General features: G+C 40.9%; 4 protein-coding genes across 5 annotated transcripts; 3 read left to right on the top strand and 1 right to left on the bottom strand.

Moving 5' to 3' along the window:
* Positions 1-106: 106 nt before the first annotated feature.
* lbhl (LBH regulator of WNT signaling pathway, like) lies at positions 107-11,594 on the bottom strand. 2 transcript variants are annotated; one of them, XM_033631275.2, is made up of 4 exons: positions 11,208-11,594; positions 6,490-6,562; positions 5,658-5,982; positions 107-1,311 (listed from the first exon to the last, which is right to left on the bottom strand). In XM_033631275.2, the coding sequence occupies exons 2-4, from the start codon at positions 6,556-6,558 to the stop codon at positions 1,241-1,243; spliced, it is 465 nt and encodes a 154-aa protein (XP_033487166.1). In that variant the 5' UTR covers positions 6,559-6,562; positions 11,208-11,594; the 3' UTR covers positions 107-1,240. The 2 variants fall into 2 exon arrangements, with proteins under 2 accessions (XP_033487166.1, XP_033487167.1); XM_033631276.2 differs by having other exon boundaries at positions 5,658-5,961.
* Positions 11,595-13,061: 1,467 nt separating this feature from the next.
* Positions 13,062-14,513, top strand: LOC117260211 (complement C1q tumor necrosis factor-related protein 5-like). The gene is made up of 4 exons (XM_033632143.2): positions 13,062-13,124; positions 13,383-13,457; positions 13,733-13,792; positions 13,901-14,513. Exons 2-4 carry the CDS (start codon positions 13,415-13,417, stop codon positions 14,296-14,298), a joined length of 501 nt encoding a protein of 166 aa, XP_033488034.2. The 5' UTR covers positions 13,062-13,124; positions 13,383-13,414; the 3' UTR covers positions 14,299-14,513.
* A 2,812-nt stretch (positions 14,514-17,325) lies between these two features.
* Positions 17,326-18,424, top strand: LOC117260204 (complement C1q and tumor necrosis factor-related protein 9-like). Its single transcript, XM_033632133.1, has 3 exons — positions 17,326-17,415; positions 17,616-17,674; positions 17,878-18,424. The coding sequence occupies exons 2-3, from the start codon at positions 17,647-17,649 to the stop codon at positions 18,285-18,287; spliced, it is 438 nt and encodes a 145-aa protein (XP_033488024.1). The 5' UTR covers positions 17,326-17,415; positions 17,616-17,646; the 3' UTR covers positions 18,288-18,424.
* Positions 18,425-22,939: 4,515 nt separating this feature from the next.
* On the top strand, positions 22,940-27,153 carry polr2i (RNA polymerase II subunit I). The gene is made up of 6 exons (XM_033632137.2): positions 22,940-23,170; positions 23,345-23,399; positions 23,820-23,893; positions 25,943-26,017; positions 26,652-26,703; positions 26,888-27,153. The coding sequence occupies exons 1-6, from the start codon at positions 23,109-23,111 to the stop codon at positions 26,948-26,950; spliced, it is 381 nt and encodes a 126-aa protein (XP_033488028.1). The 5' UTR covers positions 22,940-23,108; the 3' UTR covers positions 26,951-27,153.
* The last annotated feature ends 50 nt before the right edge of the window (positions 27,154-27,203 follow it).

The raw sequence follows: 27,203 nt of genomic DNA, 5'->3' as shown, positions 1-27,203 counted from the left end.
CGAGCCCAGTAAAATTTTACATGTCACAAAAGCAAACATTATTTAGTCTGGGTAAAATTACCTCAAAAAAAAAAAAATGATATAAACCCCAAAATAATTTCAAACATTAGTGGAACAAAATACTTTATTGTCAAATTCATAATAATAATTTTACCGTAACACAACAGCTTTTTCATATATACAAGTTATTCACAAATCAGCCTACACACAAATAACTATTAATATACAACTATAGTTCTCAGTGGTGCCTACAACTGTTGTAATGAAGAGCAACTAGAGCTGCCTGCCTTTCTTGGTTCAACGTGCGTGACAACAAATTGAACGTCCACTTCTGTCTGAAAAAAAAAAAGCCTCTGTAACCCTGACGGAAAATATTTATTTTAAGATCACCGTATTAGTCAGCATTTATCACCCACTAAACACGTGATGATGAGACATCTGATATGAGGTATGGCTACCTCACTGAAAAATTAATAACGTAACCACTGGATGTGGACTGTGAATTTTCTTTTTAACTTTATCTTAAAATGCTCCACACAATCAGGAAAGAGCAAAACAGCAAGTGGATCTAGAGTCCAGCCACCACATATTACAGCACTTTAATAAATACTGTTCATACTGAAGATATAACCACATAAATGTTCTCAAAAGCAACCCGTGAGGTCATGATGATGAACTATGAGGATGATGTTTCATAAGATACAGGCTGTTACCTGTGCCAGAGACAGAGATGAAATTTAGGAAATTAACAAAGCACGAACTAAACACACCGTGTTGCTGTGACAGGATGTTCTATTTTAGCCCTATGACATCAGCAAGCACTTAAAAAATAGGAAATAATAGGGGAAATGAAACACAAATTCACACCATCAGCAAGAATTTCCCTAAATGTTTAAGAAACAGCAAATACACCATGTTGCTCAAATCACTGTCACCAACGTCAGCAAGCTGAGTTTTGTGCGTCTGAGAGTGTGTATTTGTGTCTCTGTTCATGTTGACATGCATGCAGGCATGTCTGTGTGTCCCTTCTTGTACGAATTGATATAACAGTGATTAGAAATATCACAGTTGGCGTGTTTACCTGTTTATCGGACAACTAAAACATTGACATTGGCTCTCAGTTCAATCTTTGCACCAAACTCCTGGTTGCTATGTTTTGTCACAGTTGTTGCTGTCATACTTAATCAGGATGTTTCCTCACTGGGTCATCAGAGGGCAAGCAGAGTTATCCGAGGTTGAGTCAGTTGAGGGCCGGAGCGCTGCTCGGTGGAAGGGTAGGGGTGTCATCTCTAAATGCATCTGACTGAAGGTCTGCAAGGGAAAAAAGTACAGTCTTTATACTGTGCTTTTCAAAAAAGAGAACTTCAGATGTTTGTATTTACTATGCATTCCCCAATACAGTGTACAACTTGCATTTTTAACATGAACTCCCATACAGATCCACTCTGCTCAGAGCTCTCAGCATTGAAAATGTGAAAACCAAAAAATATATTCCTTTCATTGCAAATGTAATATCCTCCTGAGACCCTGTGCCTCATATGAGGACATCACATTCTGGGTTTGCTGCACCTTAGACCTCATTCTGCTTAACTTAAGGCCCGTTTCCACTGCAAGAACTTCGGAGTAATTTTGGGTAATTGGTGCGTGTCTCCACCGCAGGAACCACCCCCGAAGGACAGAGTTCCGGAACTTTTACAGGGGCTAAACAAGTCCCTGCCTCAGAGTAGGTACTCAGAACGGCTCAGAGAGACTCCTGGCTTGGACTTGGTGCTGATTGGATATACTCAAGGCGGGATGTGACGTTTTGTAATTACTATGGTTATCGTAGATTAGCTGGACTAACCGTTAGCTGTTAGCCGTTAGCGGTGTCTGTATTAACTCATTAACTCAATATACGGTCCGTGAAAAAAATATTTTTCCAGCGGATATCTTAGTTACAACATGATTGAGCTAGCAAAGCAGTTGTGTGTTGCTATGTGTGGTATTTATTCAGTTTTAGGAAATCACGATGTCTAGAAAGCATCAGTGGCCGCAGCTGACAGGGACAGCTAACAGCAGCAGCAAAGCTAACATCAGGACGTCATCTGTTAAAAGCCTCCCGTTGTCAGATACGACATGAAACTACTCCAGTTAGCTCAATCATGTTGTAACTAAGACATCCGCTGGAAAAAAAAAAAAATTTTCACGGACCATTTATTGAGTTATTGAGTTAATACAGATACAGACACCGCTAACGGCTAACAGCTAACTACGTCCCTACGTCACCCCGGTCAAAATGGTCGCGCAACGATTACGTCACATCCAGAGCCCGGTAACTTTACAGGAACCTTCCTCCTACTCCGTTCTCTCAGTGGAGACACGGCGGTTGAGAGGGCCGAGCGAGAGGACGTTCCTGTAGTAGTTCCTGCCCCCAAATAGTACCAGGAACTTCTTCAGTGGAAACAGGCCTTTAGACCTGTTGTCCTCATTTGTGGACACCTTTTTTGTGCAATCTAGTGGTAGTAAGACCATTATACACTAATCCATGTAGAAACAAGATGGCAGCCATCTCTACCAAGTCAGTCTGCGGCCGATCCTGACACAGTGGACAAAACCTGATCATGTTTTAGGGTTGACACTTGTGTATTCATGTTTAATTAGGTTTGTAGCTTGATATGGCAACAAATTTGGCCAGTTTTAGCAAAAATAACAAGATGAGACACAAGTGTTAGGATCCTCCCTGTCTTCTGTCATTCCTTGTGTTTCTCCCCTGTTTTCCCTGCCCTCTTGTTCTGTGTTTGTGTTGTCTGTTTCCCTTGTTTGTCTGTTCCAGGGCTGGGCGTGGCTTCTGGTTATCTCATTACTCACCTCACAGCTGCTCTGCATCAAGGGGACAAGTGGAGTGTGTAACCACGAGTGGTAACTACTTGGCCAAATTCTCCGTGACCTTAGACTTTTTGATTTTTGTATGCTTTTCCTTTTCCTTGTTTTTTTTGTCGTTCTCTCAGTGCCCGGCCATACACACCTGTTTCCGTCTGCCACGCCCAGCCCCAGCCTCTTCATCCGCTCCGATCCTCTCCACCTGGACATCCACCGACAGCCATGGCCCAGCTTTGGGTCCCTCTCATCTACACCCCTGCTTTACTGCCTGTTCCTGGATAATATACCAGTTAACCCATCCCCCTGTCCTTGGTCTGCGTTGTGGGCTCAGTTCCTGTTTCCAGCAAAAGCTTAACACTAAGTACTTGTTTGAGGACACTGGGACTTTATTATGTCTGGTTTGAGGACACTGGGACTTAATTGGTGTCTCATTTTATTGCACACTTGTGACTATTAACCCATGGTCCCTGTATGAGGACATCTTTTTTTTTTCAAACACTACTTCCTGTTCGAGGACAACACTTAGTTTTTATACTCATAAGGTCCAACTGACCCCAAACAGCTCAGAGACATTAAAAATCCGTTCAAAACAAGGTCTCAGGAGGATATATATGTGTATTTTTCAAAATAAAAGCAACAAAAAAGCTTCTAAACTCAGAGAGAAGAGCAGATTTCAAATTTCTTCCTTAAACCTCATGTTTACCCAATAATTAGTTCTGAACATAACTTAGAGTGCATCAAAACATGTTCTTCTTTTGAGAAAATCTAGATGTGCTTGTTGGCTATGCAACATTTTCTTGGCTGTTGTTTAGATTTTGAAAGTGGTAGCTGGAGTTTTTTTATGCTAAGAGACTCCACTAGGACTTTGGTGGACAATGCCCTTGTGTTTGCTCGATGATTTGGCTAGTTAGTCTTGGGCTGTTGTTATGGTGTTGCTAGGTTGTCTCGTAAGTGAATATACAGAAATACTATTTAATAGACCACAATCACACACACACAAGACGCCCTGGAATATGCTGACTCTGTGATAAACGACAACATTACAGAGCTAGTTGTGCGAGCCATGCCCTATGAGTTTCTCAGTTGCATCCAATTTCCCACCCAATATTAGAGAAGTGAGCCGACTGTAAGTGCTGACTGTGTGTGATAATCCACTGTAACTGTTGCTAAGTCAGGGTTTTCCACTGAAAATCTATTTTTAAATAAGGCAGAAACTCAAAAATTGCAGGTTGCAACCAGGTGGAAACCTTCAGGGCTGAAACATGAAGCCAACACAGAGGTGCAAAAAACTGCAGTTCTTTGAACGGCCACTTGAGGCTGACTTCAAAGGCTAGTCAGTCCCTATAGACCCCCATGTTAAAATGTCAAAACTTACAGCAGAAATAAACATGTTTACAGCCTGGTACTAAAATGGTTTTGGTCTCTATTATTAATTTACTCGTTCATGGCAACTATACATGGGTGGATTTTTATATAACTCACCCGTTTACATTTTATTAAAGCTTAAAGTTACACATAATTAAGGGCTGGCTGCTTTGAGTGACAGCCCAAATATGGTCACTTCTGGCTCCTGAAAACCAAGATGGTGATGGCCAATATGCCGAACTCAAGGCTTCAAAACAAGAGTTAACAAACCAATCAGTGACGTCATGGTAGCTACATCCATTATTTTTGTAGTCTATGACGGCAACCAGCTGAAACTTCTCTCATGTGCCAAGCGTGACCTCCTAGTTAGAATTCCTTTGGTGTTTTACAGACACAGCTAATTTTGCAAAGGGGTTGCTATCAATGGTTGTAATGCGAATAGTGTTTAGTTTGTCCATTCTAGGCTACTGTAGAAACATGGCAGTGCAACATGGTGGACTCTGTGAACAAGGACCCATTCCTTATGTAGCAACCAGGTCTCACTCCACAAATCGAAATCCAGCGCTTGGGCAGTGACTTGCGGTGTCAGACGTTAATGACAAAGGCTGTCCTTTAACATTGGCATGATACGTGGCTGGTTGCCATTATAGTTTAATGCTACTCGGTGGCGTCAGGGGGAAACACGGCAGGACAAGAATGGAAGTTTAAGAGGGGAAAGGACGAATAGGACGGGTTGGAGGGGTGGTGGTTGGGATCAACAAACACAGACTTTCATCCAGGAGAGCGGTGTTTGCGTCTCGTAAGATTCTAAAGCCAAACCCTGTTATTTTTTCCTAAACCTGACCATGTGCATTAGGTGTTCCCAGAGTCTTCCCTTCACACCTGTTCTGTATTAGTCTTGTTTGCTCCACCCTAGTGTTCCCCTCCACACCCTTGTTGTTAGTCAATCTCCATTTCCCTTTTTTTGCCCATGTCTTCCTACTCCAGCTGTGTCTCGTTCTTGTGATTAGTTTTCTGTGTAAACATACCTGTGTGTTGTTTTGTTCTGTTTTCATTCAGACTTTCAGTTACCTGCCAGTACCGGATGTTTTCTATTGGCTTCGTTAGTCTGCATTTGGGTCCTCCTTGAACTGCCACATGACAGTGTATTTTGAAAGAAGTCCCAGAACGTCAATAACCAATGCACCCAGGGTACCTTTCATGCCGTATCTGGACATGGAAGGTCCATGACCAAATGTCGATATGTGACAAGTTTGGAGTGAGAATGTGTTAGATGTAGATATAAATAGCTCATTCTACGGTAACGAAAACATGACAATTGTTTCCATGTCCAATGTTCCAGTATATCCCCCGAAATCCTCCACACTGAACATTTAACAAGATGTTTTTAAAGTCATAATGTAAAGCAGAGTATGATGACATGTCCAACTCACCAATGAGTGTCAAGCCTGGCTGCTGGTTCAGTATAACAGACGTCTCCTCCTCTTCTTCCTCCTCCTCTTCCTCTCCCCAGTCGGCGATGTTGGCCGGGGGGATACACTGCTCCAAGAACAGGTCCTCCTCGTCTTCCTCCATGTCCATGTTCTCCGGAGGCCAGCGCAGCTCCCCGCTCTCCACCTCGCTCACCTCCGTGGGTTCCACAACGATGGAAGGGAGACGCTCCTTCTCATGGTTGTGGTCCAGGCTGTTCAAGGTGGTCTCTGGGCCCAGGACAACCTCAACTGGGTCAGGGAAGATCTGGAGGAGAAGAGGGGCGGGCTGATTGAGAAGTTAGCACAGATGTCATACAGGAAGTAAGTTCAGTTTACAGCAAAATAGTCCAGTGTAAGCAGAATATGTGCAATTGTTTTAATTGATTTGAAATCAGGTAGGCCTATATTAATCAGTTTTGACCACTCTCATATTGACTAATCCTACAGATTTCTCTCTCTCTCTCTCTCTCTCTCTCTCTCTCTCTCTCTCTCTCTCTCTCTCTGCCGCTCTCTCTCGTGCACTCACACACACACACACACACACACCTACGCAACGTCTGGACCATGGATTTTATGTACTTATTGTGCCTCATGGTTTTTTAATCCTTGTTTTTGATCAGCATTTGTGTCACTACTGCCCGACATTTTATGACAACCCTGTTTTAATAATAAATGGAACATGAAACTGATTTAATCTGAAGCTATTGTATCAGCTTTGTGTGATCTATTCAACCGAATTGTGTTGCAGCACTTTTATGAACAAGTCTGGTCCCAATGTGATAATGAAACATACCTGGAATGGCAATCTTTGGTCTTTCCTTTGCATGTTTTCACAGTTTGGATCTCCACTCATCTCCTCCATGTATCTGCAGAGGAAGCAAAGCCACAATGAGACCAGATCAGAGAGAAGAGACACTCAGATCCATAGTTTGGACAAAGATGTCATTGTTTTTATCACTACCAGGCTCATATCTCCCTCAAATGGATCACATGCTTGTCAAAAACGTACCTTTCCACCAAGAGCTGCTAACATCCTGTACATAGTATTTGCACATAGGTATATCTTTGGATGTCAGATGAGTGATGTTTGCCACGAAGAGCAAAACAACAAGTGGCAGAAATCTGCAGTGACTGACAGCCAAATGGAAAATCCAGCCCCTTTCATGGCCTTGTTACTCTCGCTTGACTTGTACATGTCTATCTGACTTGCCTATAAGCCTCCAGCACAGCAGAGGTCCACAGTTGGACAGTCAGTGGCACTGGATGAAATCACTGCATCCAGTTTTCTATGAAACAACATAATTTCCCCCACCACCACTGCCCCATGCCCTAGTGTCATAGCTGAATTACAGTAGTACCACAGTATCTGACATCAAGGCTTTTGGTTGGTCAGAGATTGTTTGTCCACATGTCACTGGCCAAATCTGGTCTGAATTATGTGAGTGTGTGTGTCTACTTACACACACACACACACACACACACACACACACAGAGGAACAAACTCATACTGCAGATTAGTACAAATAGGGTTTGATACCAAAATGGATTATGTCCTCTGACGCTCATATGTTGTTTTCTTACAAGGAGCCTGACAGAGCAAATGTGCTTTTCTGCCTCCGTCAGCTCTTACAAAGGGCTTTCAAAGCTTTTTAAAAGACACTATTTTCCCCACTTGGCATGTAAAACACCCAAGTAACCTCTGTTTTCTTTTAGCCAAGCCCTGATCCTGTAGCTTTCACCGGCCTGTTTGTTGGGTCTTTAGTCTACAGTATCTGCAAAGCAGTCACTTGTTTCAGTTACATGCATGAGCCTGTGTCCACATCTAACTTCAATCTGTTTATGGTCTCCAGAAAAGCCGACGGGGGATTAAGAAGGACTGAGGATCTGTCCGAATCCTCTTTTTATCCCTCTCTCCTTTTCTCACTGTGTCTCAGTGTCTGTCCGCTCTCCATAAGTACCAATCATGGCTTGTTGTCATTCAGAGTCCTGGCATAATGACACAATCTGTTAAATCTCGGTTACTCTTTAATGAAATTTCGGTTGAAAGACAGATCTAATCTCCAGCCTTTCTGTTTTTAGACACTGTGTCGGGTACTTTTTGGTATTTGCTAAGAGCAGCGCCCGTCACATGCTACGCCTAAGGAGATAGCCTCAATCAAACTATTTTGAAAGTGCTTGTGAGGTCTTCCTGGAAATGATTCTTTGGTACAGAGAAAAAGGATGCTACATAGAGAAGGGCCCATATATGGCAGATTAATTATATGTCAGTATGTATGTGGCCTGGTATATGCTGCAAACCAGGGACATAAACACTGAGTAAAGAATAAAGGCATGGTTAGATGTTAATAAAGTCAAGAAATGAAGATAACATAGGGAATTTCTTTTGCTTTTGAATCTCACAGCTGCTCAATATTATGAAGGGAGGTCTTATTATTTTTGTTCTGAAGAAAATTATGCAAAATTTATTATAAAAAGTGGTTTGGAAAAGTGCATGTTTCCCAGTGGTAAATATATTTTCAGGTCAAAACTGTATCTTGCTGCACATTAATGCTAATTGGCAAATTTTAGAATGTTAACATACTAAACTAAGATGGTGAACATGGTGAACGTTATGACATCAGCATATTAGCATCATCACTGAGAGCATGTTAGCATGCTGTCGTTAGTATTTATCTGTAGACTGTATATAAAGACGGAGACATGACAGCTCCCCAAAAGTGAAGCCAAAACTGCAGTATAAGTCATAAACCCTGCCCTCTCCATGTTAGCAGATGGGACATGGTCCAAACTATAAACACAAGATGGCCTCTGTCATTTTATGTTAGTTCCTGTCACATTGATGTGTGTTCGTTTTTCTGGTTATAATTAGTCATTTGTTGGTAAAAAAAAAAAAAAAGGGGGGGGTTTGATGTTACGAGGTCGGAAAGGTGTATGGGCGGGAACTCAATACAAAACTGGCTCCAAATAATGTCACCAGTGCAAGGTGGCAGCGGCTGATTTTGAGATATTTTGGTTTAATCTTTGTATGATAGGAGGAAATGGAGACATGCTGCCATTCTTTATACCATAGACTGTATAAAATAATGAATGTAAGACATCCATCATTGGTTTGTGGACTCCCATTTTGAAGCCTTGAGTTCGGCATTTCAGCAGTCGACATCATGGTTTTTTGGAGCCAGAAGTGACCATACTTAAGATGTCACTTAAAGCAGCCCACCCCTAGTTATGCATAGCTTTAATAAATAAATTAATAAAACGTTAATGGGTGAGTTATGTAAGAATTCACCCCCTGTAGCTGTCAACATCTTGTTTGTTTTGGGGGTTTTTTTTGAGCCAGAAGTGACAAAAGGGTGGAGCTGTGTATGAGCAAGTGGATTTAACTTAAGACTGTTGTGACACCTCACAGACAGCCTGTCTTTGAAGTGGCCCTGCCCTTCAATATGCAGAACTTCAAGCCTTTATAAAACATGAACGGGTGAGTTATATAAAAAAATGAACCCTTCCACAGTTGTCATGAAGGGCAGAAGTAGCTATAGAGACCAAAAACATTTTTTATACCAGGCTGTAAACATGTTTAGCCTCCCAAAGCTGCAAGCTTGGCTGCAGGCTTGTTCCAGCATATTGAAATACATTTGAACATCTTCATAGGCTGTTGCAAACATAACACTTCATTGGCATTTCCTGTGAGAATATTTGCAACACAACAGCTAACAGGAAGTACAGTGGCACCAAAGCTCTAGCAGTAGTATAGACGTGAAATGGTGTATATTTAATTCTTATTATGAATATATGCAAGTACACACTTGTGTCTGCCATTACAGAGGCCATCTGCAAGCCAGTGTAAATGTCTACTCTGCATTCTCCAGTTTCAGAGACATTGAGTGGTTTTTGTTCAATAAGCCCAGGGAGAACAACTGAATATTTTACAGATTGCATTAGTGTGTGTCTCTCTCTCAAACTGAAAATTGAATTGTTCTGAACAGAACTGATCTGACTTTTTTTTCTGACTGCCTTAATGTGACAAATTTCAGGCTTAGAGTCCTCATCAACATGCATAAGTTCGTTGTATAATATGACAAACGAAGAAACACTAAGCCAGTTTGCACAACTGTCAAAAACGAGGACGCCCTGTTCTCGTCCAAATAGGATCAGCTTTGGGAGGATGCTATCATTTTTGACCCACTTGTGAATGTGCGCAGCCCTACAATTCAATTTCTGATATGCTGCTGACAACTGTGTCACACTAAGCTGTTTGTGTGCCACCTGGGATGGAAACTTTCAGCAGCTATTATGATGAAGAAGCTTAACCTCCATGTAATCCCCCTCATATACACTCCCTCTAAACACCTGCACGTTTCAGCTCAGTCAACAATCAGTCTTTCTTTGTGCGGCATTTTTGCATGCCACAGGTTCAAACATACCGAATAACACTATAGAAAATGCACTTAACAATATAATTAGTATATTTTAGAGATTATTGAAGGGAAGATGAAATGAATAAATCCAAATAAAGTTCTATCAAACCAAGTGATGAGCCACAAGGGGAGATTTAAAATGCTTACATAGAAAAACAAGATTACATATTTCTGTAATGACCACAAACCACACGATCAGTGAAATGCATGTCTAAATTTAGATGCCTCCACATGTCAAACCACCTTCACCGTAAGATTAGTGTGGTTAGGAAGAGATGCCGAACTCTGCAATTTGTGATAACAAACTAGTTAGCAAACGAAGCATTTCATTTCCTGTTCTTATCACAGAAATAACTTGCTAATCACTCATAGTACTGTAAATTACCATAATTTTGTATTCCTACAGTCGCTTTCGCATCCATGCAGACAAAAATAGTGACATAAATTGGCCAATAACTGTTAAGAAACATCACTTCAAAGGTTTATTGCAGTGCGCTGGTCTTATGCAATGAATGAGATGATGCTTAAGCAATTCCGGAGTGCTACTGCAGCATGTCAAGAGGGTTTTCTGTTTCATCACAACTGGTTTTACACTTCAAGAGCACAACCAAAGGTGAACTGTTACATGCTTTATGCCCAGGATTAAAGACACCTTTTGTACCAAGTTGCACCATTGAAGCAAGATTGTTTTGCAAACAGCAGTTTCCTAAGTCAGGAATGAAGTTCAACTCCATAGCATCAAGCCAACATGGATGAGAAGTCCCTGAAGTGCTCAGAAGAAATTTAAACATCACAATTGAGCAAAGTGTTGTTGGTTGTATGATTCGTGTGAAAGCTGCCGAACAGCTGCTACATGGACCTTGTCGTCAAACTGTTTTGTCAACAATATTTTGATGGGGAGTCTCACTACTGAGTTCCACACACCAGAGAAACTCACACTTTTTGCTTTCCACCTGCACAAAAAGTGGACTTTCCGAGTAGTACGTTTAGAGGTGTGTTGAGTACATGAAGGGGAATCCACCCTGGGGAAAAACCCATACTTCTTGCTAAAGTATTTGTACCTGAAATACACACACAAACTTCAGCAGCCTCTTACCCCTCACTTGCAGTCAGGCAGGTGTCTTCTCCATCTTGGCACAGCTCCACAGTGGAGAAGCCTGACTCCTCCACAGTGAGCACAGGCGACACGAGAGGGGATGCAGGAGGAGGTGAGCAGCTCCCACAGCATTCCCCCTCCGCAGAGCCCTCAGTGAGGCTTTTGGCCTCCAGGGCGAAGCCTGGATGGGGGGGTTCCTGAACCCTCAGGTGTCCCGGAAGTTTAGCAGAGATTCAGGAGGTGGACCTATGCCTGATTTCCTTTGTCAGTTGGGACAGCACCTGTCTCACTTGTCCAGGTCCGTGCTGAGTCTGCTAGCCCCAAGCCTACATGCGTTCCCTCGTCTCCTGTATCCAACTTCCTTCCTCATGTCTCTGTCAGTGTCCCTCCCTGTCCCACCCCACCCCACTGCCAGGCTTTGGAGAGGAGCAGGATTAACGTCTCTTTCGATTATAGAGGCTGGATGGGTGACGTCAGCCAGGCTTGACCGTCCCCTCTGATGAGTTGGCACACTGGGTCGCTGGTGAATCTGTAAAGAAACATATCAAGGGCACACTGATGGCACATGGCCCCACTATTGATGGAAGCTAAAATGACACAGGAGGAGCTCAACTGCTCACAAAATGGACAAGTAGAAATGTTGCACGTTTTAATGTGAGCTCCTTTCTATCATCCACACCATGTCTGTGTCCACCATTTCTCCCTCCCTCTCTCCCTGCTCCCACTGTGTGCCGTTGCTACATCAGTGGATTTAGATTTGGACGATTCATGGAATTAGCCCAGGGATCAAGGGCTCAGGGGTGGGGAGGGGATAGATATATATATAACAGGCTCCAACTATTGCTAAATACACAGAGCACTGCTAACGGCAGTGTGTAATCTCCTCTGTAGGCTAAGTCAGTGGGCTATATATGGAGCAAGGTAGTGACGGAGCCACTGCAACATGAAGGGCGTACTGCTCCTGCACAACTGAGTGAAGACAATTCTGGAGGCATCTTCCAAATAACAATCATGTGTATTAGATTCTGTTGGTAACATCATACAATGAACATAGGAGATTAAATCTGCATCAAATGCCCACATATTTACACATTTAAGATTTTCAGTATCAAAAATATAAATATCAGTTGAGTCAGATGCAAGTTTATTGAGAACAACATTATCAATAACTTTTTATAGACACATTTTGTTAAATATATTTTCTCCTCAGTCTCAGGGGAAATTCCAGGCCAATCTTTGTGATGTGACAATTGTGCTCAAGATTGGTGCCGAATATCTGTTTCAGGAGATCGACCTTGTGTCTTATCTCACCTCGCAGAGACGACAGCAACTGTGTGCTGCTATCTACACATAGTATAGTACAGTATAAGCCAATTGCAGTTTAGCTGCAGCTATGTGTGACTTGGTCAGATGATAAGCAAGAGTGGAAACTCAGTGGCAGCAGCTTGTGGGCAGGTGGGGAAGTGCAGGTCTTACATGACAGGTTAGCATGTGTATGCTGGGGCTAACTGTGTCATCCGGTGAGGCCAGTGAAGGAAAAGTCAATCTGTCTGAGACTATAAAAATGATATACATTTGATATGTTGACTGTAATTGCAGTTTATGTTTCACACAAGGGCAGCACTGCATCTAGTATTCAGAGATCCCCACATTCACATTCAGAAAGTCTCAGACTCACACTATTAATTAACTGAATGACTGATTCACTGATTGATTGATTCATAGTGCCAGATACATGTACATATATGGTGTCAGACAAATAGACAAATAGAACTATATACATACAAAATGCCTTTCCAGTGCCTTCGAGCTTTCTTTAAAAGGCAACAATTTGCAAACCAGAAAAACCACACACGCCTCCCTTCTGTCAGGCTGTCAGAAATTTGCAGCAGCCACTCGTGTCCAAGGCGGGAACAGGTAAGGAACTCTTTACTGCATTATGTTAAATAGGTTCTATAAAAGTCATTCCTAGTGTCAATATAAATGGTCAGGAAAGATCAGTTTTACCTTTGAAAGTTCAGATGATGGCATAAACGTATCCTCTGTCAGCTCTGTTATTCACTTAAAACAAATCTTTGCGTGACTGTCAAACTAAAGGCTACATATGGTGTTTTACTTTGAGGGAAATTTCATGAACAGGAATTTATTTCTATTTGTATTTTATCGTTTTGACAGAAGCTCATTAGACCATCATTTGCTGTTTGGTCATGGGGAGTTTGTGCAGTTGTAAGGAACAAACTGGTGAACCAGGTAAGTGCATAATTTTTATTCTTATCTGCAAAAATACCACATTTCAGTGTAACTCAGTGTTTGTGTAATTGCGCCTTTCATGTGTAACAAGACAAGACAGTATGTCAGTGTAATGACAGGTAAATGATAGTCATGCAGCACTGCCATTGTGACATAAATGTTTTTATTGACAGTGGTAATTAGATCATTAATTATAGCAATATGCTTGACCCAAAGCAAGCACAGCAACAATATACTAATCCTGAATTTCACAACTAAGTGTGTCATTGTTTTAGATGAACCACATCCAGAAGAACCAAAAGGTGGAACGATTGTTCTTCCTGACATCCCACCAAGTAAGCCACTGTTCATCTGCGGGAAGCATCCATATGTTACTGCAAAGAGTGCAAAGCATCAACTCTATGTATTCTGATGGTTGTTCTGTTTTGTATTCACCACTGCAGGAAAAGTCATTGCCTTCACAACCAAGCTGAGCATCGCTGACAGCACCCCGTACCACTCTGGCATCATGAAGCTTAAGGATGTGGTGGTCAATGAGGGAGGCGGCTACAGTCCTGACACGGGCATCTTCACCTGCCCCCTGGAGGGACTTTATCACTTCACCGTGCACATGTCTGTTTGTGGACGGGCTCAGTGTGCCATTTTTAAGAATGGAGAGAGTTTGGCTTCAGTGTATCATACCAGTCTGCCTAACGGATGCACCCAAGTGGCCAGTATCAGCAGCACAGTGCAGCTGTCTTCGGCAGACATGGTGTGGGTGAATTTATGGGGTCATGGTCGACATGAGATCATCGCAACAGAAGATAACGACACTGTGTTTGTTGGGTTTTATTTAGGGTGATTGTGGATTGTGTTAAATTATGTTCTGTGACAATGAATCAGCTATAATTTACTGTGATCACTGAATGTAATACATTGTGTTTAATATGCAGTATGTTTTTAGTTATATGTTTTAAGTTGTGTCTGTTTCTAACATGTATTTCTGATGTCTGTTTTCTAATTCCTAAATCATCTGTTTACAAACATGTTTAATATTAAAGACTCTATGTGCATCAATCTGGTCTTTGTCAATGCATCAAAATAACACTTACGATGTTTTTTGCCATGTCTTGAACATTTAACAACTCAATATGTTTCTGGGTCAGCACTGTGGCTTACAACAAAGCCGAAACTCATCAGCATATTGCACCTGAGAGCAACTATGTGGAACCTTTAAGCTGTTAAAAAAAGTATGTCATTATTATTCATGAGAGCCTCCTTTGCCTTGGGCATGCACTGACAAAAGTTAAAGAGCAATACATATTCCTTGCAAAATTGTCACCATGTACAGTACACGCCAAAAGTTTGGACACACCTTCTCATTCAATGCGTTTTCTTTATTTTCATGACTATTTACATTGTAGATTCTCACTGAAGGCATCAAAACTATGAATGAACACATGTGGAGTTATGTACTTAACAAAAAAAGGTGAAATAACTGAAAACATGTTTTATATTCTAGTTTCTTCAAAATAGCCACCCTTTGCTCTGATTACTGCTTTGCACACTCTTGGCATTCTCTCCATGAGCTTCAAGAGGTAGTCACCTGAAATGGTTTCCACTTGACAGGTGTGCCTTATCAGGGTTAATTAGTGGAATTTCTTGCTTTATCAATGGGGTTGGGACCATCAGTTGTGTTGTGCAGAAGTCAGGTTAATACACAGCCGACAGCCCTATTGGACAACTGTTAAAATTCATATAATGGCAAGAACCAATCAGCTAACTAAAGAAAAACCAGTGGCCATCATTACTTTAAGAAATGAAGGTCAGTCAGTCCAGAAAATTGCAAAAACTTTAAATGTGTCCCCAAGTGGAGTTGCAAAAACCATCAAGCGCTACAACGAAACTGGCACACATGAGGACCGACCCAGGAAAGGAAGACCAAGAGTCACCTCTGCTTCTGAGGATAAGTTCATCCGAGTCACCAGCCTCAGAAATCGCAATTTAACAGCAGCTCAGATCAGAGACCAGATGAATGCCACACAGAGTTCTAGCAGCAGACCCATCTCTAGAACAACTGTTAAGAGGAGACTGCACCAATCAGGCCTTCATGGTCAAATAGCTGCTAGGAAACCACTGCTAAGGAGAGGCAACAAGCAGAAGAGATTTGTTTGGGCCAAGAAACACAAGGAATGGACATTAGACCAGTGGAAATCTGTGCTTTGGTCTGATGAGTCCAAATTTGAGATCTTTGGTTCCAACCGCCGTGTCTTTGTGAGACGCAGAAAAGGTGAACGGATGGATTCCACATGCCTGGTTCCCACTGTGAAGCATGGAGGAGGAGGTGTGATGGTGTGGGGGTGTTTTGCTGGTGACACTGTTGGGGATTTATTCAAAATTGAAGGCACACTGAACCAGCATGGCTACCACAGCATCCTGCAGCGACATGCCATCCCATCCGGTTTGCGTTTAGTTGGACGATCATTTATTTTTCAACAGGACAATGACCCCAAACACACCTCCAGGCTGTGTAAGCGCTATTTGACCAAGAAGGAGAGTGATGGAGTGCTGCGGCAGATGACCTGGCCTCCACAGTCACCGGACCTGAACCCAATCGAGATGGTTTGGGGTGAGCTGGACCGCAGAGTGAAGGCAAAGGGGCCAACAAGTGCTAAACACCTCTGGGAACTCCTTCAAGACTGTTGAAAAACCATTTCAGGTGACTACCTCTTGAAGCTCATGGAGAGAATGCCAAGAGTGTGCAAAGCAGTAATCAGAGCAAAGGGTGGCTATTTTGAAGAAACTAGAATATAAAACATGTTTTCAGTTATTTCACCTTTTTTTGTTAAGTACATAACTCCACATGTGTTCATTCATAGTTTTGATGCCTTCAGTGAGAATCTACAATGTAAATAGTCATGAAAATAAAGAAAACGCATTGAATGAGAAGGTGTGTCCAAACTTTTGGCCTGTACTGTATCTGATTTCGTTTCTCATCATGCGTACAATATTGTCACACTACATCACCTTTAAAGCACCCCTTATCATTTTATGCTTGTTGAGACACACAGCCAACCATACCTGTTTTTGAAATGCCAGCTCTCTTGCCAAGAACATTTTGAAACATCTGTTTCTCTAAAGGTGAAGCAGGGACAGCACGTAACAACCAGAAGCAGAGGCACTACAGCTGATAATCAGTTTGTCAGACCGTGGCTGCTGCTCTTAATCTCTTTTCTGGCTTTGGTTTACTCACGAATTCTCCTTTATCCTGCCACTTGTCATAGCAGTGTTGCATAAGAATTTAAAGAAATGTGATCAAAATATAAATCACGGTCAATAACAGCTTATCTAGATGTGTCTCACACGCAATACAAACAACTCAGGAGATACTTAGATCATGACGAATCCAGCTATGTGGAGTGTAATATTCTGAATACCATCACTAAACTCCACCTTTGCAAACAGGAAGTCTATAAATAGTGCACATAAGCAACTCTGTTATAAGTGAGTCAACAAGAATTTGAAGAATTTTGCAAAGAATGAGGTTCATTCACCCATCTGTCATGCAAAGTGTCTTTTTTACTGTTAACCAAACTGCCATACGACACAAAAACATTCATCACTGGACAGTAAATGCATCTCTGGTGTCCATCCCCCCCCCCCCCCAACAGTCACTTTAAACTGCATATGAGATGTTGTGGTACCATATCTGTGTTGTTATTTCGTGGTCTGGTAGGTTTTGAGATAATCTCTACACCAATGCCACTTCTTTCCTTCTTTCCCCTGTGGCAAACCCACCTCATAAATACTGTGTTTACCTTTAGAATTACGGAAAATGTCAGGTAAACACTGTGGAACATGTTTGCATGTTGCATCAGCATGTGACACTCTGCAAACCAGAAAAACAGCCTTGCTTGTACCTGCCTGTTTGCAGCTGATGGTTAGAAAAGCACAACGCTCTTCTGCAAGGCAGCAACAGGTACGGCTCTCATATATGGAAAGATTTGTTATATTTTTATCAGAGCTGGCAATTAAATCTTATCAAACAGATCTGGAAATACTTATCTGACTATGTCTTGTGACCCTGCAGTGGATATGTTAGAATAACTTATATTACTGAAAGTATATTTACATTTTTTCATATGTACACTTTTTGCTGTTTGATTATGTTCTTAACAGAGGTCTGGCACGACATCCTCAGTCTCCAGCCATGGCATATGACAACCCTGCTGCAAATGGTAAATGCTTTTGAAAATGAATAAATACATACAGTAATCATAATGTAAAATTATCATACACACATTTTGCTTTGTTGCACGCACAATTTCAAGGACAGACAAGCCTTTGTTTTGAAAATATTTAGAGAGAGAACTGTATCACAGTGTGACAGATTTATAATGGCCCACACTCTAATCACCATCACTGACTCTGCCCTCATTAGACAGACCTGTAGCCTTCACAGCCAAGCTGAACATCGACGACAGCTACCCACAGCAGCCTGGAATCCTCAAGTTTGCCACCGTGCTGCTCAACGAGGGAGGAGGCTACAATCCCAACACGGGCGTCTTCACCTGCCCCATGGACGGCCTGTATCACTTCATGGTGCACATGACAGTGTACGGACGCGGGCAGTGTGCTCTGCTCAAGAACGGAGAGAAAGTAGTGTCTCTGTATCACGTCAATGAGCCAGATTTACTCAGTTATAACAGTAGTCAAGTGAGCAGCATGAGCAGCTTGGTCAGACTGTCTAAGAGAGATGAGGTCTGGATCAATTTATGGGGTGAGGGTCGAATGGACATCTTTGCAACAGAGGATAATGATACTATCTTCACTGGGTTTTATATGAGGTAGAAGTGTCTGTATCATATGTGACGTTCATGGCTGTGCTCATCCTTGTACAGCATCTTAGCAATTGTATGGACTGTATGTTATTACATATAAATTTCAAGTGCTGCTTGTCTGAAATTAAATAAAATATCATGCATGGATTACTGGTGCACTGAACTCTCTTTTAGCATCATGTTGAACCATCAGGAATTTTACTTCTTTGTTTGGTTAGTTTCAAATTAAATCAGTCACTTAGTATGTTTTCTTATTTTCTGTGTAAACCTATGATGAAAAAGGATGAGTCATCCAAATGTAAGCAAAACAAGTAGCCATAAAACTAAAATTTCAATCACAGGACTGGAACCATGCGATCACCCCCAGTATGCACAGATGAAATCTGGGCTTGGACTGAAAGATGTTCATCTTTTCTGAGTTAAATAGACCTGAATTCAGCTTTTTCAAAACTATCAACAACTCTGCAATTATTCCACAACAAGAATTTGAAAAATCCACAACAGTGACAAGGGTGTGGTGCTGGTTTATTGGAAGAAGATGGTAATTTTAAGTCTGGCTTGTAGCTTAAATGCCTGAATTTATTTAGAAACAAATACACTGAATATCCAGTCATTACATAGACTTTTGACATCGTAATGGTTAATTTTCCTGCGTTGTCCTGCTGTCATTGCTTGAATCAGTTTGTCTTGTATGTACAGTATATTTTAATGGCCTATGTCTCTGCTCCGGTTAAAAAAACTCATTCACCTATTTTATCATAATTATACAACGATTCCAAGAAGGTTGAGACGTTGTGTAAAACTTAAATAAAAACAGAATGCAATGATTTGCAAATCCTTTTTGACCTATTTTTAATTGAGTAAGGTACAAGACAAGATATCTAATGTTCAAACTGTTAAACTTTATTGTTTGTCTTTTAAATACATACTAATTCTGAATTTGGTGTCTGCAACACGTGTCCTAAAAGTTGGGACAGAGGCAGTAAATGACTGAGAAAGTTGTGGAATACTCAAAAACACCTGTTTGGAAAAATCCTCAGGTAAGGAAGTTAACTGGTAACAGGTGATCATTATCATTATTGGGTATGAATGGGGCATCCTTGAAAGGCTCAGTTGTTCACAAGCAAGGACAGTGCGAGGTTCACCACTTTGTGAAACACTGTGTAGGCAAACAGTCCAGCAGTTTAAGAACATTTCTCATCATACAGTTGCAAGGAATTTGTGAATTTCACCATCTATAATCTATAATATCATCAAAAGACTCAGAGAATCTGGAGAAATGTCTGCACATAAGGGGCAAGGCTGAAAACCAGTACTGAATGCCTTTTACTTTTGACCCTCCAGACAACACTGCATTAAAAACTGGCATGATTTTTTAAAGGATATCACTGTTTGGGGTTGGGAACACTTTGGGAAACCACTGTGAGTAAACAAAGTGTCGCTGCATCTACAAATGCGTTACGACCATTCAAAGCAAAAGCCATTTATGAACATCATCCAGAGACACTGCTGACTTTTCTGGGCCCGAGCTCGAGAAAATCATGGACATTGTGTCCTCCTTGCTAAAGAGAAAAAGGAGCATTCAGATTGTTACCATTCCGACTTTCAAGCTGGCATCTGTGATGGCTGTGTGTTAGTGCCAATGGCATCATGGGTAACTTCACATCTGTGACTGCACCATGAATGCTGAAAGATACATGCAGTTGTCAAAAGTGTTGTCAAAAGAAAAGGTGATGTAACACAGTGATTAACATGTCCCTGTACCAACTTTTGAAACACGTTGCAGGCATCAAATTCAGATTTTGTGTTTCTTTACAAAAAAGAATAAACTTTATCAGTCATAACAGTAAATATCTGGTCTTTGTACTGTATTCAGGAGCGTGCCTATGTTCCCACAGCCCTATGTTCCCACAGCTCTATGTTCCCACATTTCCTTTTTCATAAATTTGTATCAGATTTTATCCTCCTTTCTCCCAATTTGGTAGCCAATTACACCCAACCTATTATCCCCCCTAACCCTAACCCTAACCCTTGTGGGAGGATAGGGCTTAAATTGAAGGGAAATGTAGGAACACAAGACCTAATTTTGAAAATTTCCTAGATATGTGGGGACATAGGGTTTAATTTTCAGTGAAAAAAAAATTCTTAGAAATGTGGGACCATTGGGCTGACCCCCTGTATTCAATTGAATATAGGTCGAACAGGATTTGCAAGTCATTGCATTCTTTTTATTTAGGCCCAAGCTTTACACAGTATCCCAACTTTTTTTGAATTGGGATTGTAGATCTCCACTAGTTTCCTTAGATTCCCAAAAAAAGACTGTTCATTAAAAAAAAGCAAACAATTACACAAAAATTCTTTCCTTGTTTTTCATTCCTCTGCTTCCGGGTTCTACTCGGTGTCCTCCGTCACTTCGGCTCTCAGTTTTAGCTTTTAATGCTAGTTTTTATGCTACTTTGAAAGACCTACGTTTTAATTTCTAACTGTTTAATGTGTGTACTTTGGCCGGATGGCCGATCGTGTATACTTTCTCGGCGGATTTTGAGTTTTTAGGGCGTCTGTGCGGGCAGTGACACAGCCGCACCCGAACTGCATTAGCGTTTCGCTAACTTTTAGCAATACATGTCCTTCTTTCCGCCTATAACTGGATTTCGGAATATGACACCGCTCGTACGACAGTAATAAACCTCCATAAATACATCGGCCAAGCCTGATGCCTCTTCAACACCCTTCCTGCCATTTACTGTACACTGGAGTGACTGCTGCTACCTGGTTTTGGGCATCCATTCACCTCCAGTTTGTTAGTGCCGCTCTCTGCAGGACTTTAAACTGATCTGATCTGTGACTACACACCGCCGCGGACTCTTTTGGAGTCCCCGCGTCTAAGTTTACTTTCTGTGTCTCAGACTGTATAAACAGGTCGCAGCTGGAAACCAGATGAGCAACTTCAGACAGTAGCTCCACTTGTCTTTATGACATTTGCAGCATTCCCCTGCAAGGCAGCAACAGGTAAGACACTCTTTTCTCACAGGTTACCAGTCATACAAACAGGTAAATTACTGATATTATGTTGTTACCATCGACATATTACACTTATTTAATTACTGTTTTTAACAGTGCACTACGACATCATCGGAAGTATTTGTCATGGCTTATGAACCACGCCGAGGAGACAGCAGTTCTTCAACAGGTAACAACGGACCTGCAGGGTGCTGTGACACATATGTGCATTATACATTACAGACTTAGATATATTCAAACTACTAATTTAATGCAAATTTTAGGACATGGGGGTTAATTAGAGGGGGATAGTCTTCATATATTGAATGTTATCTCTCAACAGTGGCTTCTCCCGTCTCAGACATCAAAACTTCAGTTAAGTTAGTGTGCCAAAAAGTGTAAATGAGTCATATAAAGTGATGGGGACTGCTGAATATTTGCATCCTTTTCTTATGTGTTTTTTTATGGGTAATGTCATTTCTATTGTTGAATTGAGTGAGTGGTGCCTTTGCACAAAGTTTTAGTCAGTTAGAATATTAAGGTTTAAATCAGAGTACACCTTAAATTCTCTGTGCACTATTAGTTATTGATAGTAAAATGAAATGTACTAAAAATTCAGATAAAAAGAAACATACCTGCACATTTCTAGTGTTCTGTTGTTGTGACACAGACAAACTAGGTTAAGTTTTACAACCTCCTTAAGTCTTTGCTCTAATGTCCCCGACTCCAGGTACTGTAGCTTTCACAGCCAAGCTGAATATCAGTGACAGCTACCCAAAACACTGTGGAGTCCTGAAGTTTGCCACTGTGCTGGTCAACGAGGGAGGAGGCTACAGTCCTGACACAGGTGTCTTCACCTGTCCCATGGATGGCTTCTATCACTTCACTGTGCATGTGTCTGTGTATGGGCGTGGACAGTGTGGCATACACAAAAATGGGGAGAAGGTGGTGTCTCTGTATCACACCACTCTGCCTGATAAGTGTAGCCAAGTGGCAAGTATGAGCAGCGTCATCAAACTGTCTAAGTACGACGAGGTCTGTGTGCAACTCTGGGGGCCTGACAGAAACGATATCTTTGCAACTGAGGATAATGACACTGTCTTTGCAGGGGTTCGTTTGGGCTAATAACAACATCAAAATGTCAATAAAGTTTGTTTCCTGAATGTTAACCTTGTACTTTTACATCAGTGTGGTTTTTTCAAATGTTATAGAATACAAGCAATGCATGAAGTATATATATGTTTCTAGATTTTCATTATAGATGTTGTATAAAATTTATTTTATAGTATAAAATACTGTAAAAATACGTTTAACTGCACAATAAATAAATAAATAAAACACAGGGGAAAGAGAGAATATAGGGTCTGTTTAACAAATGGAATAAAAATGAAATGTCTAAATATAAGTTTTTGCAAATGTATAATTTTTTGAGTTTTAAATTTTCAACAGCAGCAAAGTAGCCTATGTTTAAAAAATTGGTATCTTTGAAAATAAAAAAGGAGGGTTGTCTTTAAGCCAAATCATTATATGGATATGATATTTCTCTAAAATAATAAGCAAGTTAATTATGTATTTGTCATGTATTTTTGTTCTGTTTTACCGAAACTTTGGTTTTCATTTGCTACGTACTAAAAATAATATAATACTAAATGGCAAATTGAAAGCAGTGCTTCAGTCTTCCCACCGCTGGAGGCGCTGTCTCAAAAATCATCACATGTTTAACAGTACACGCATGCGCAGACGATCTGTTTTCAAACCGATGTGGAGCAAGCGAAGGAGCGTTGCATCTATTATTATTTGTCAGTTTTAACTTCAACTTGAAGTTTTTCCAATGGATTTAGACGCCGGAACATACGAACCAGGATTTGTTGGGATACGGTTTTGTCAAGAATGGTGAGTTTATGATCATATAGAGGTTAGATAGCTAAAGTTAGCTAGCTAGCTAACGTTTATGCTAAACGCATGTTAACCTAACGTTGTCACAATGACAAGCTAACGCTACGTCTCATTTTGTAAAATAAGAAAAAACAATGGAAACCCACTAAACACGCTGTCTTTATCTTCCAGTAACAACATGTTATACCCTAAAGAAGACAAGGAGAACCGTATCCTGCTTTATGCGGTGAGTATCTGATTCAGAGTTAAGGTCCCATAGAGAAGCCTCTCTGAGTGTTGAAGTCACAAAGTTACATTCAAAGACCATAGATGTGTGAACAACAACAAAAAAAGAAAGCTACAGTATTTCCTGTCTGTCAGATATGGCTCCTGTATTTGAGTCAATCAAATGTAACGTTAGTGTCTGTGTAGTGCAGTGTATCAGGGATCACTCTAACATGCTGATGGACATATTGATATAGCATGAGTCTGTATATGGGGTAAACTGTCTTGTGATAGGTGGGTGTTGTTAACCTTTACAGAGCTAGAAAAAAATCAGGAAGTCCGGACGGAATATTTGTTGTGTTACAGGAAAACAGTACACCTAAATGTCTATTGTGTTCCTGTAGTAAGTTGCTGAATGCTTTTTATTGATCTCAACCCGCAGTGCAGGAACTGTGACTACCAACAAGAGGCAGACAACAGCTGCATCTATGTCAACAAGATCACCCATGAGGTTGAGTAAGTAAAAGAAGCTACAGAAAAGATGTCACATAAATTACCAAGATCATGATTTGCTTGAAATTGTCTATGCATTCCAATACCTATTCTACCACACTATGTAGTTTGTCAGTAAAAGATTTAGTATGTCCCAGTACACAGTATGTCGAATGCAGTATGCCAAAAATACCAGAATGTTTCACTACATCCGGTCCGGTTTCGCTCTATGCAAGCCAGCATGCTTTTCTGGCTATTCTGACCCACAATCCTCTGCGCAGTTGACGATACACTACATTGACTGAGCTACAAACAGATACCAGCTTGACAGCTCAGTGATAGCTGTTTTACAGCTGATTGACAGCTGTCAGAAGTCGCAATGACAGATGACAGCGCTCTTTCCAAGTACGTTATAACTGTAAAGTTAAACTACACACAGAGCTCCCTGGGTTGATTTCGTCTCTGGCAAACTCTGTGAGTGGCATTTGTTTTATCTCCAAGGTAATAGATATAAAGGCAAGAGGGTCAAAGTTCAGGGCGTAATGTTATGAGAAAGTAGTATGTCCCGATTGTGTGCATACTGCATGCAACAGTACGTACTTTTTAAGGGCATCTGTAGTACCTACAAAAATGAAAATAAAAAGTATGCGATTTGGAACCCTGTATGTCACACTTTTGTTCTCACTGAAGTTTCATCTCCGCGTTAAAGAGTTATAAACCCTTGAAGATCTTGTTTTTGCTGACCTCTAGTTGTTTTAACTTAACTCACCTTGTTGTGGTGGTGTACAGGTGTACACAGTACACACAGTACAGTACAGGTGTCCACAGTACTCTGTGACATCACTGCTGGGTGGTGTTACAGGTGCAACAAGTACATTCCTTAAAACTTTTCATTTTGGTGAAAAGTTTGGTGTTGATTGCTGACTGTTATGTAACCACTACATCACTGTAACCCTTTATGGTCACTGACAAATCAAAATAAATGTATTTTCCATCCATACACTTTCAGGTACAGCTGCAGTCCTGATATTAAACAGGATCTTCTGGAAGTCAGTAAAAGAGAATCCTTTGATATTAATTGTGCAGATTCAGACTGCAGAAATTACTTATTTCTGTGGAAATACTAGGCTGCTCCCTAATAGTTGATCAAACGTTAGTTAATAACATGTCGGGCAGGAAATCCAAAGTGTGGGATCATTTTGAGAAGGTGAAGGACGAACCCAAGGTGATATGTAAACTCATCTTCATTGGTCGACTACAAACATGACGTTTCATCTGAAACATGGAAGTAGCTACATGCCCATCATTCTCGGAACCCATCGGCTGTATTCGGCGTCTGACTTCCGGCGGACGGCAATACAGCCTCTGGGGGCAGACCCACGATTTTTTGGCATTCCGGTTTGATTTGGGCAGAGGTGGAGAATTTCTGTTTCTGACTTCCGTTTATATATAAGTAAATATGCTGAACTATTGCGATGGATTCAGAGTTTGCAGTGATGCCAATTATGTTCCGCCTCGTTAGTTCACCGCACGGAGCATTTAACCTGGCAACAACTGCAGCCGGCTCAAACGTGACTTATCAATATCACGCGGACTACAAACAGCCTACAACCGGAAACCAGGGCTCTTCCGCTCTTCAAGTTCAGGGGTTTGCCTACAGACTCTACATACACTGTATGTAGAGTCTGTTTATAGAGACTACATGCCCATTAGCCGACAGCGTCATTAACAGGTGGCTCGCTCAGTGTGTGACGTGCACTTCTAGATAAAATATAGGCCTATATTAATGAACGTTCATTAGTACAGTTTTGTATTTCTCTGTAATCAAACCAAACCATTGGATGCCCTGCCCAAAATATATAATTTAATAATTAAATTAATATCATACACATGCAGGTGACTAGTCAACTAAGGGCTCTAAATGACGACTATTGGTCAACTTTGAAAATTCTTAGTCGGGGGCAGCCCTAGTAAATACATGTGAAGACACATTTTTAAGAGGGCACTGACAATACTAAAATATCACATTGTATATTTTACAATTTAAGTCACCTTGCTTCTGTCTTTCTCCAGTGAGCTGACACAAATCATCGCTGATGTATCTCAGGATCCAACGCTACCAAGGACAGAAGACCACCCCTGTCCTAAGTAAGTTGTACCACCATAAGTTGACATCATTCCTTATCTCTGGAGACCACTAATTGTTTTTTTGTTTTTTTTTTAGAGGTAATGTTTCTTGTGTTGTAAATTTTTTGGAACATTCAGTATAGTTAAATTTTTTTGGACATTCAGTGCAGAAAAACAGCTCTGTTTTGGTGATTTTTCTTTTTTACCACAAGAGGGCAGAAAGTTGACTCCTGCTTCTTTACACATTGCAACAAGCTTTTATATTGTTCATCAAATTTGATTTACTAACAATCACTTAATGTTACACTGACACTAGAAACAAGACAACCTTGGTTTCTCATTGGAGTCCTCATTCTCTCCACATGACAAACATAAACTGAATATTTACTGGGAGTTCAATTTAACTATTCGACCAGCCAAGCTCTGATAATTAAAATATAGCTTTACCTTCTTGGATGATTGATTCTCTTCACCAGCCACACATGTATTTCTCCACAATGACCACCTTGAACTGTGCAGGCTGTGTACAACAAGTGTCTGACTTTTAAGAGTTTTAAGATTTTGGACTTTAATTGATTGTGAAATTAGACGTAACACTGAGCAGCTGTGTTTGTAATAGTTTCTAACATTGTGCTCACACCATGTGTCTTCCCAGATGTGGTCACAAGGAGGCAGTGTTCTTCCAGTCTCACAGTATGAAGGCTGAGGTAATGATTGTTGATGAAAGACATTATGCATGTGTCAATATTGTTTGTCTAGGAATAAGTTTCCTTTTTTGCTTTTGTGGTCCTTGAGGAGACACCTTGTCCCGTGATCCACATATCTTTTGTTTGGATTTTAAGAACTGAAAAGAAGATCTACTTAAAGCATATGTTCTGTTTCTCCTGGCAGGATGCTATGCGACTGTACTACGTCTGCACGGCCCCACACTGTGGACACAGATGGACAGAGTGAAGCTGGTGATAATGAAGAGGTCAAAAATTTTCATCTGCAAATTTACATCTACTGCTGATGTGTGTAAACCCTGAAATGATCTTTGTAAGATGACATACAGTTTGTCAGACACCATCTTGTGAATATTATGTATTAATAGTTTTTTATAGCAGTTGTCATTTTCAAATGTGTTTTGTTAGATTAAAAGAGTCAATTGTTTAAAATGTGTGAGTGTTTTATGTACCCAGGAAACATGTAACAGCAGTTTTCAGAA

The sequence above is a fragment of the Epinephelus lanceolatus genome, chromosome 4 (assembly GCF_041903045.1).
Source record: "Epinephelus lanceolatus isolate andai-2023 chromosome 4, ASM4190304v1, whole genome shotgun sequence".
NCBI classification, from domain to species: domain Eukaryota; kingdom Metazoa; phylum Chordata; class Actinopteri; order Perciformes; family Serranidae; genus Epinephelus; species Epinephelus lanceolatus.
This window is presented reverse-complemented; position numbering and strand designations above follow the sequence as displayed.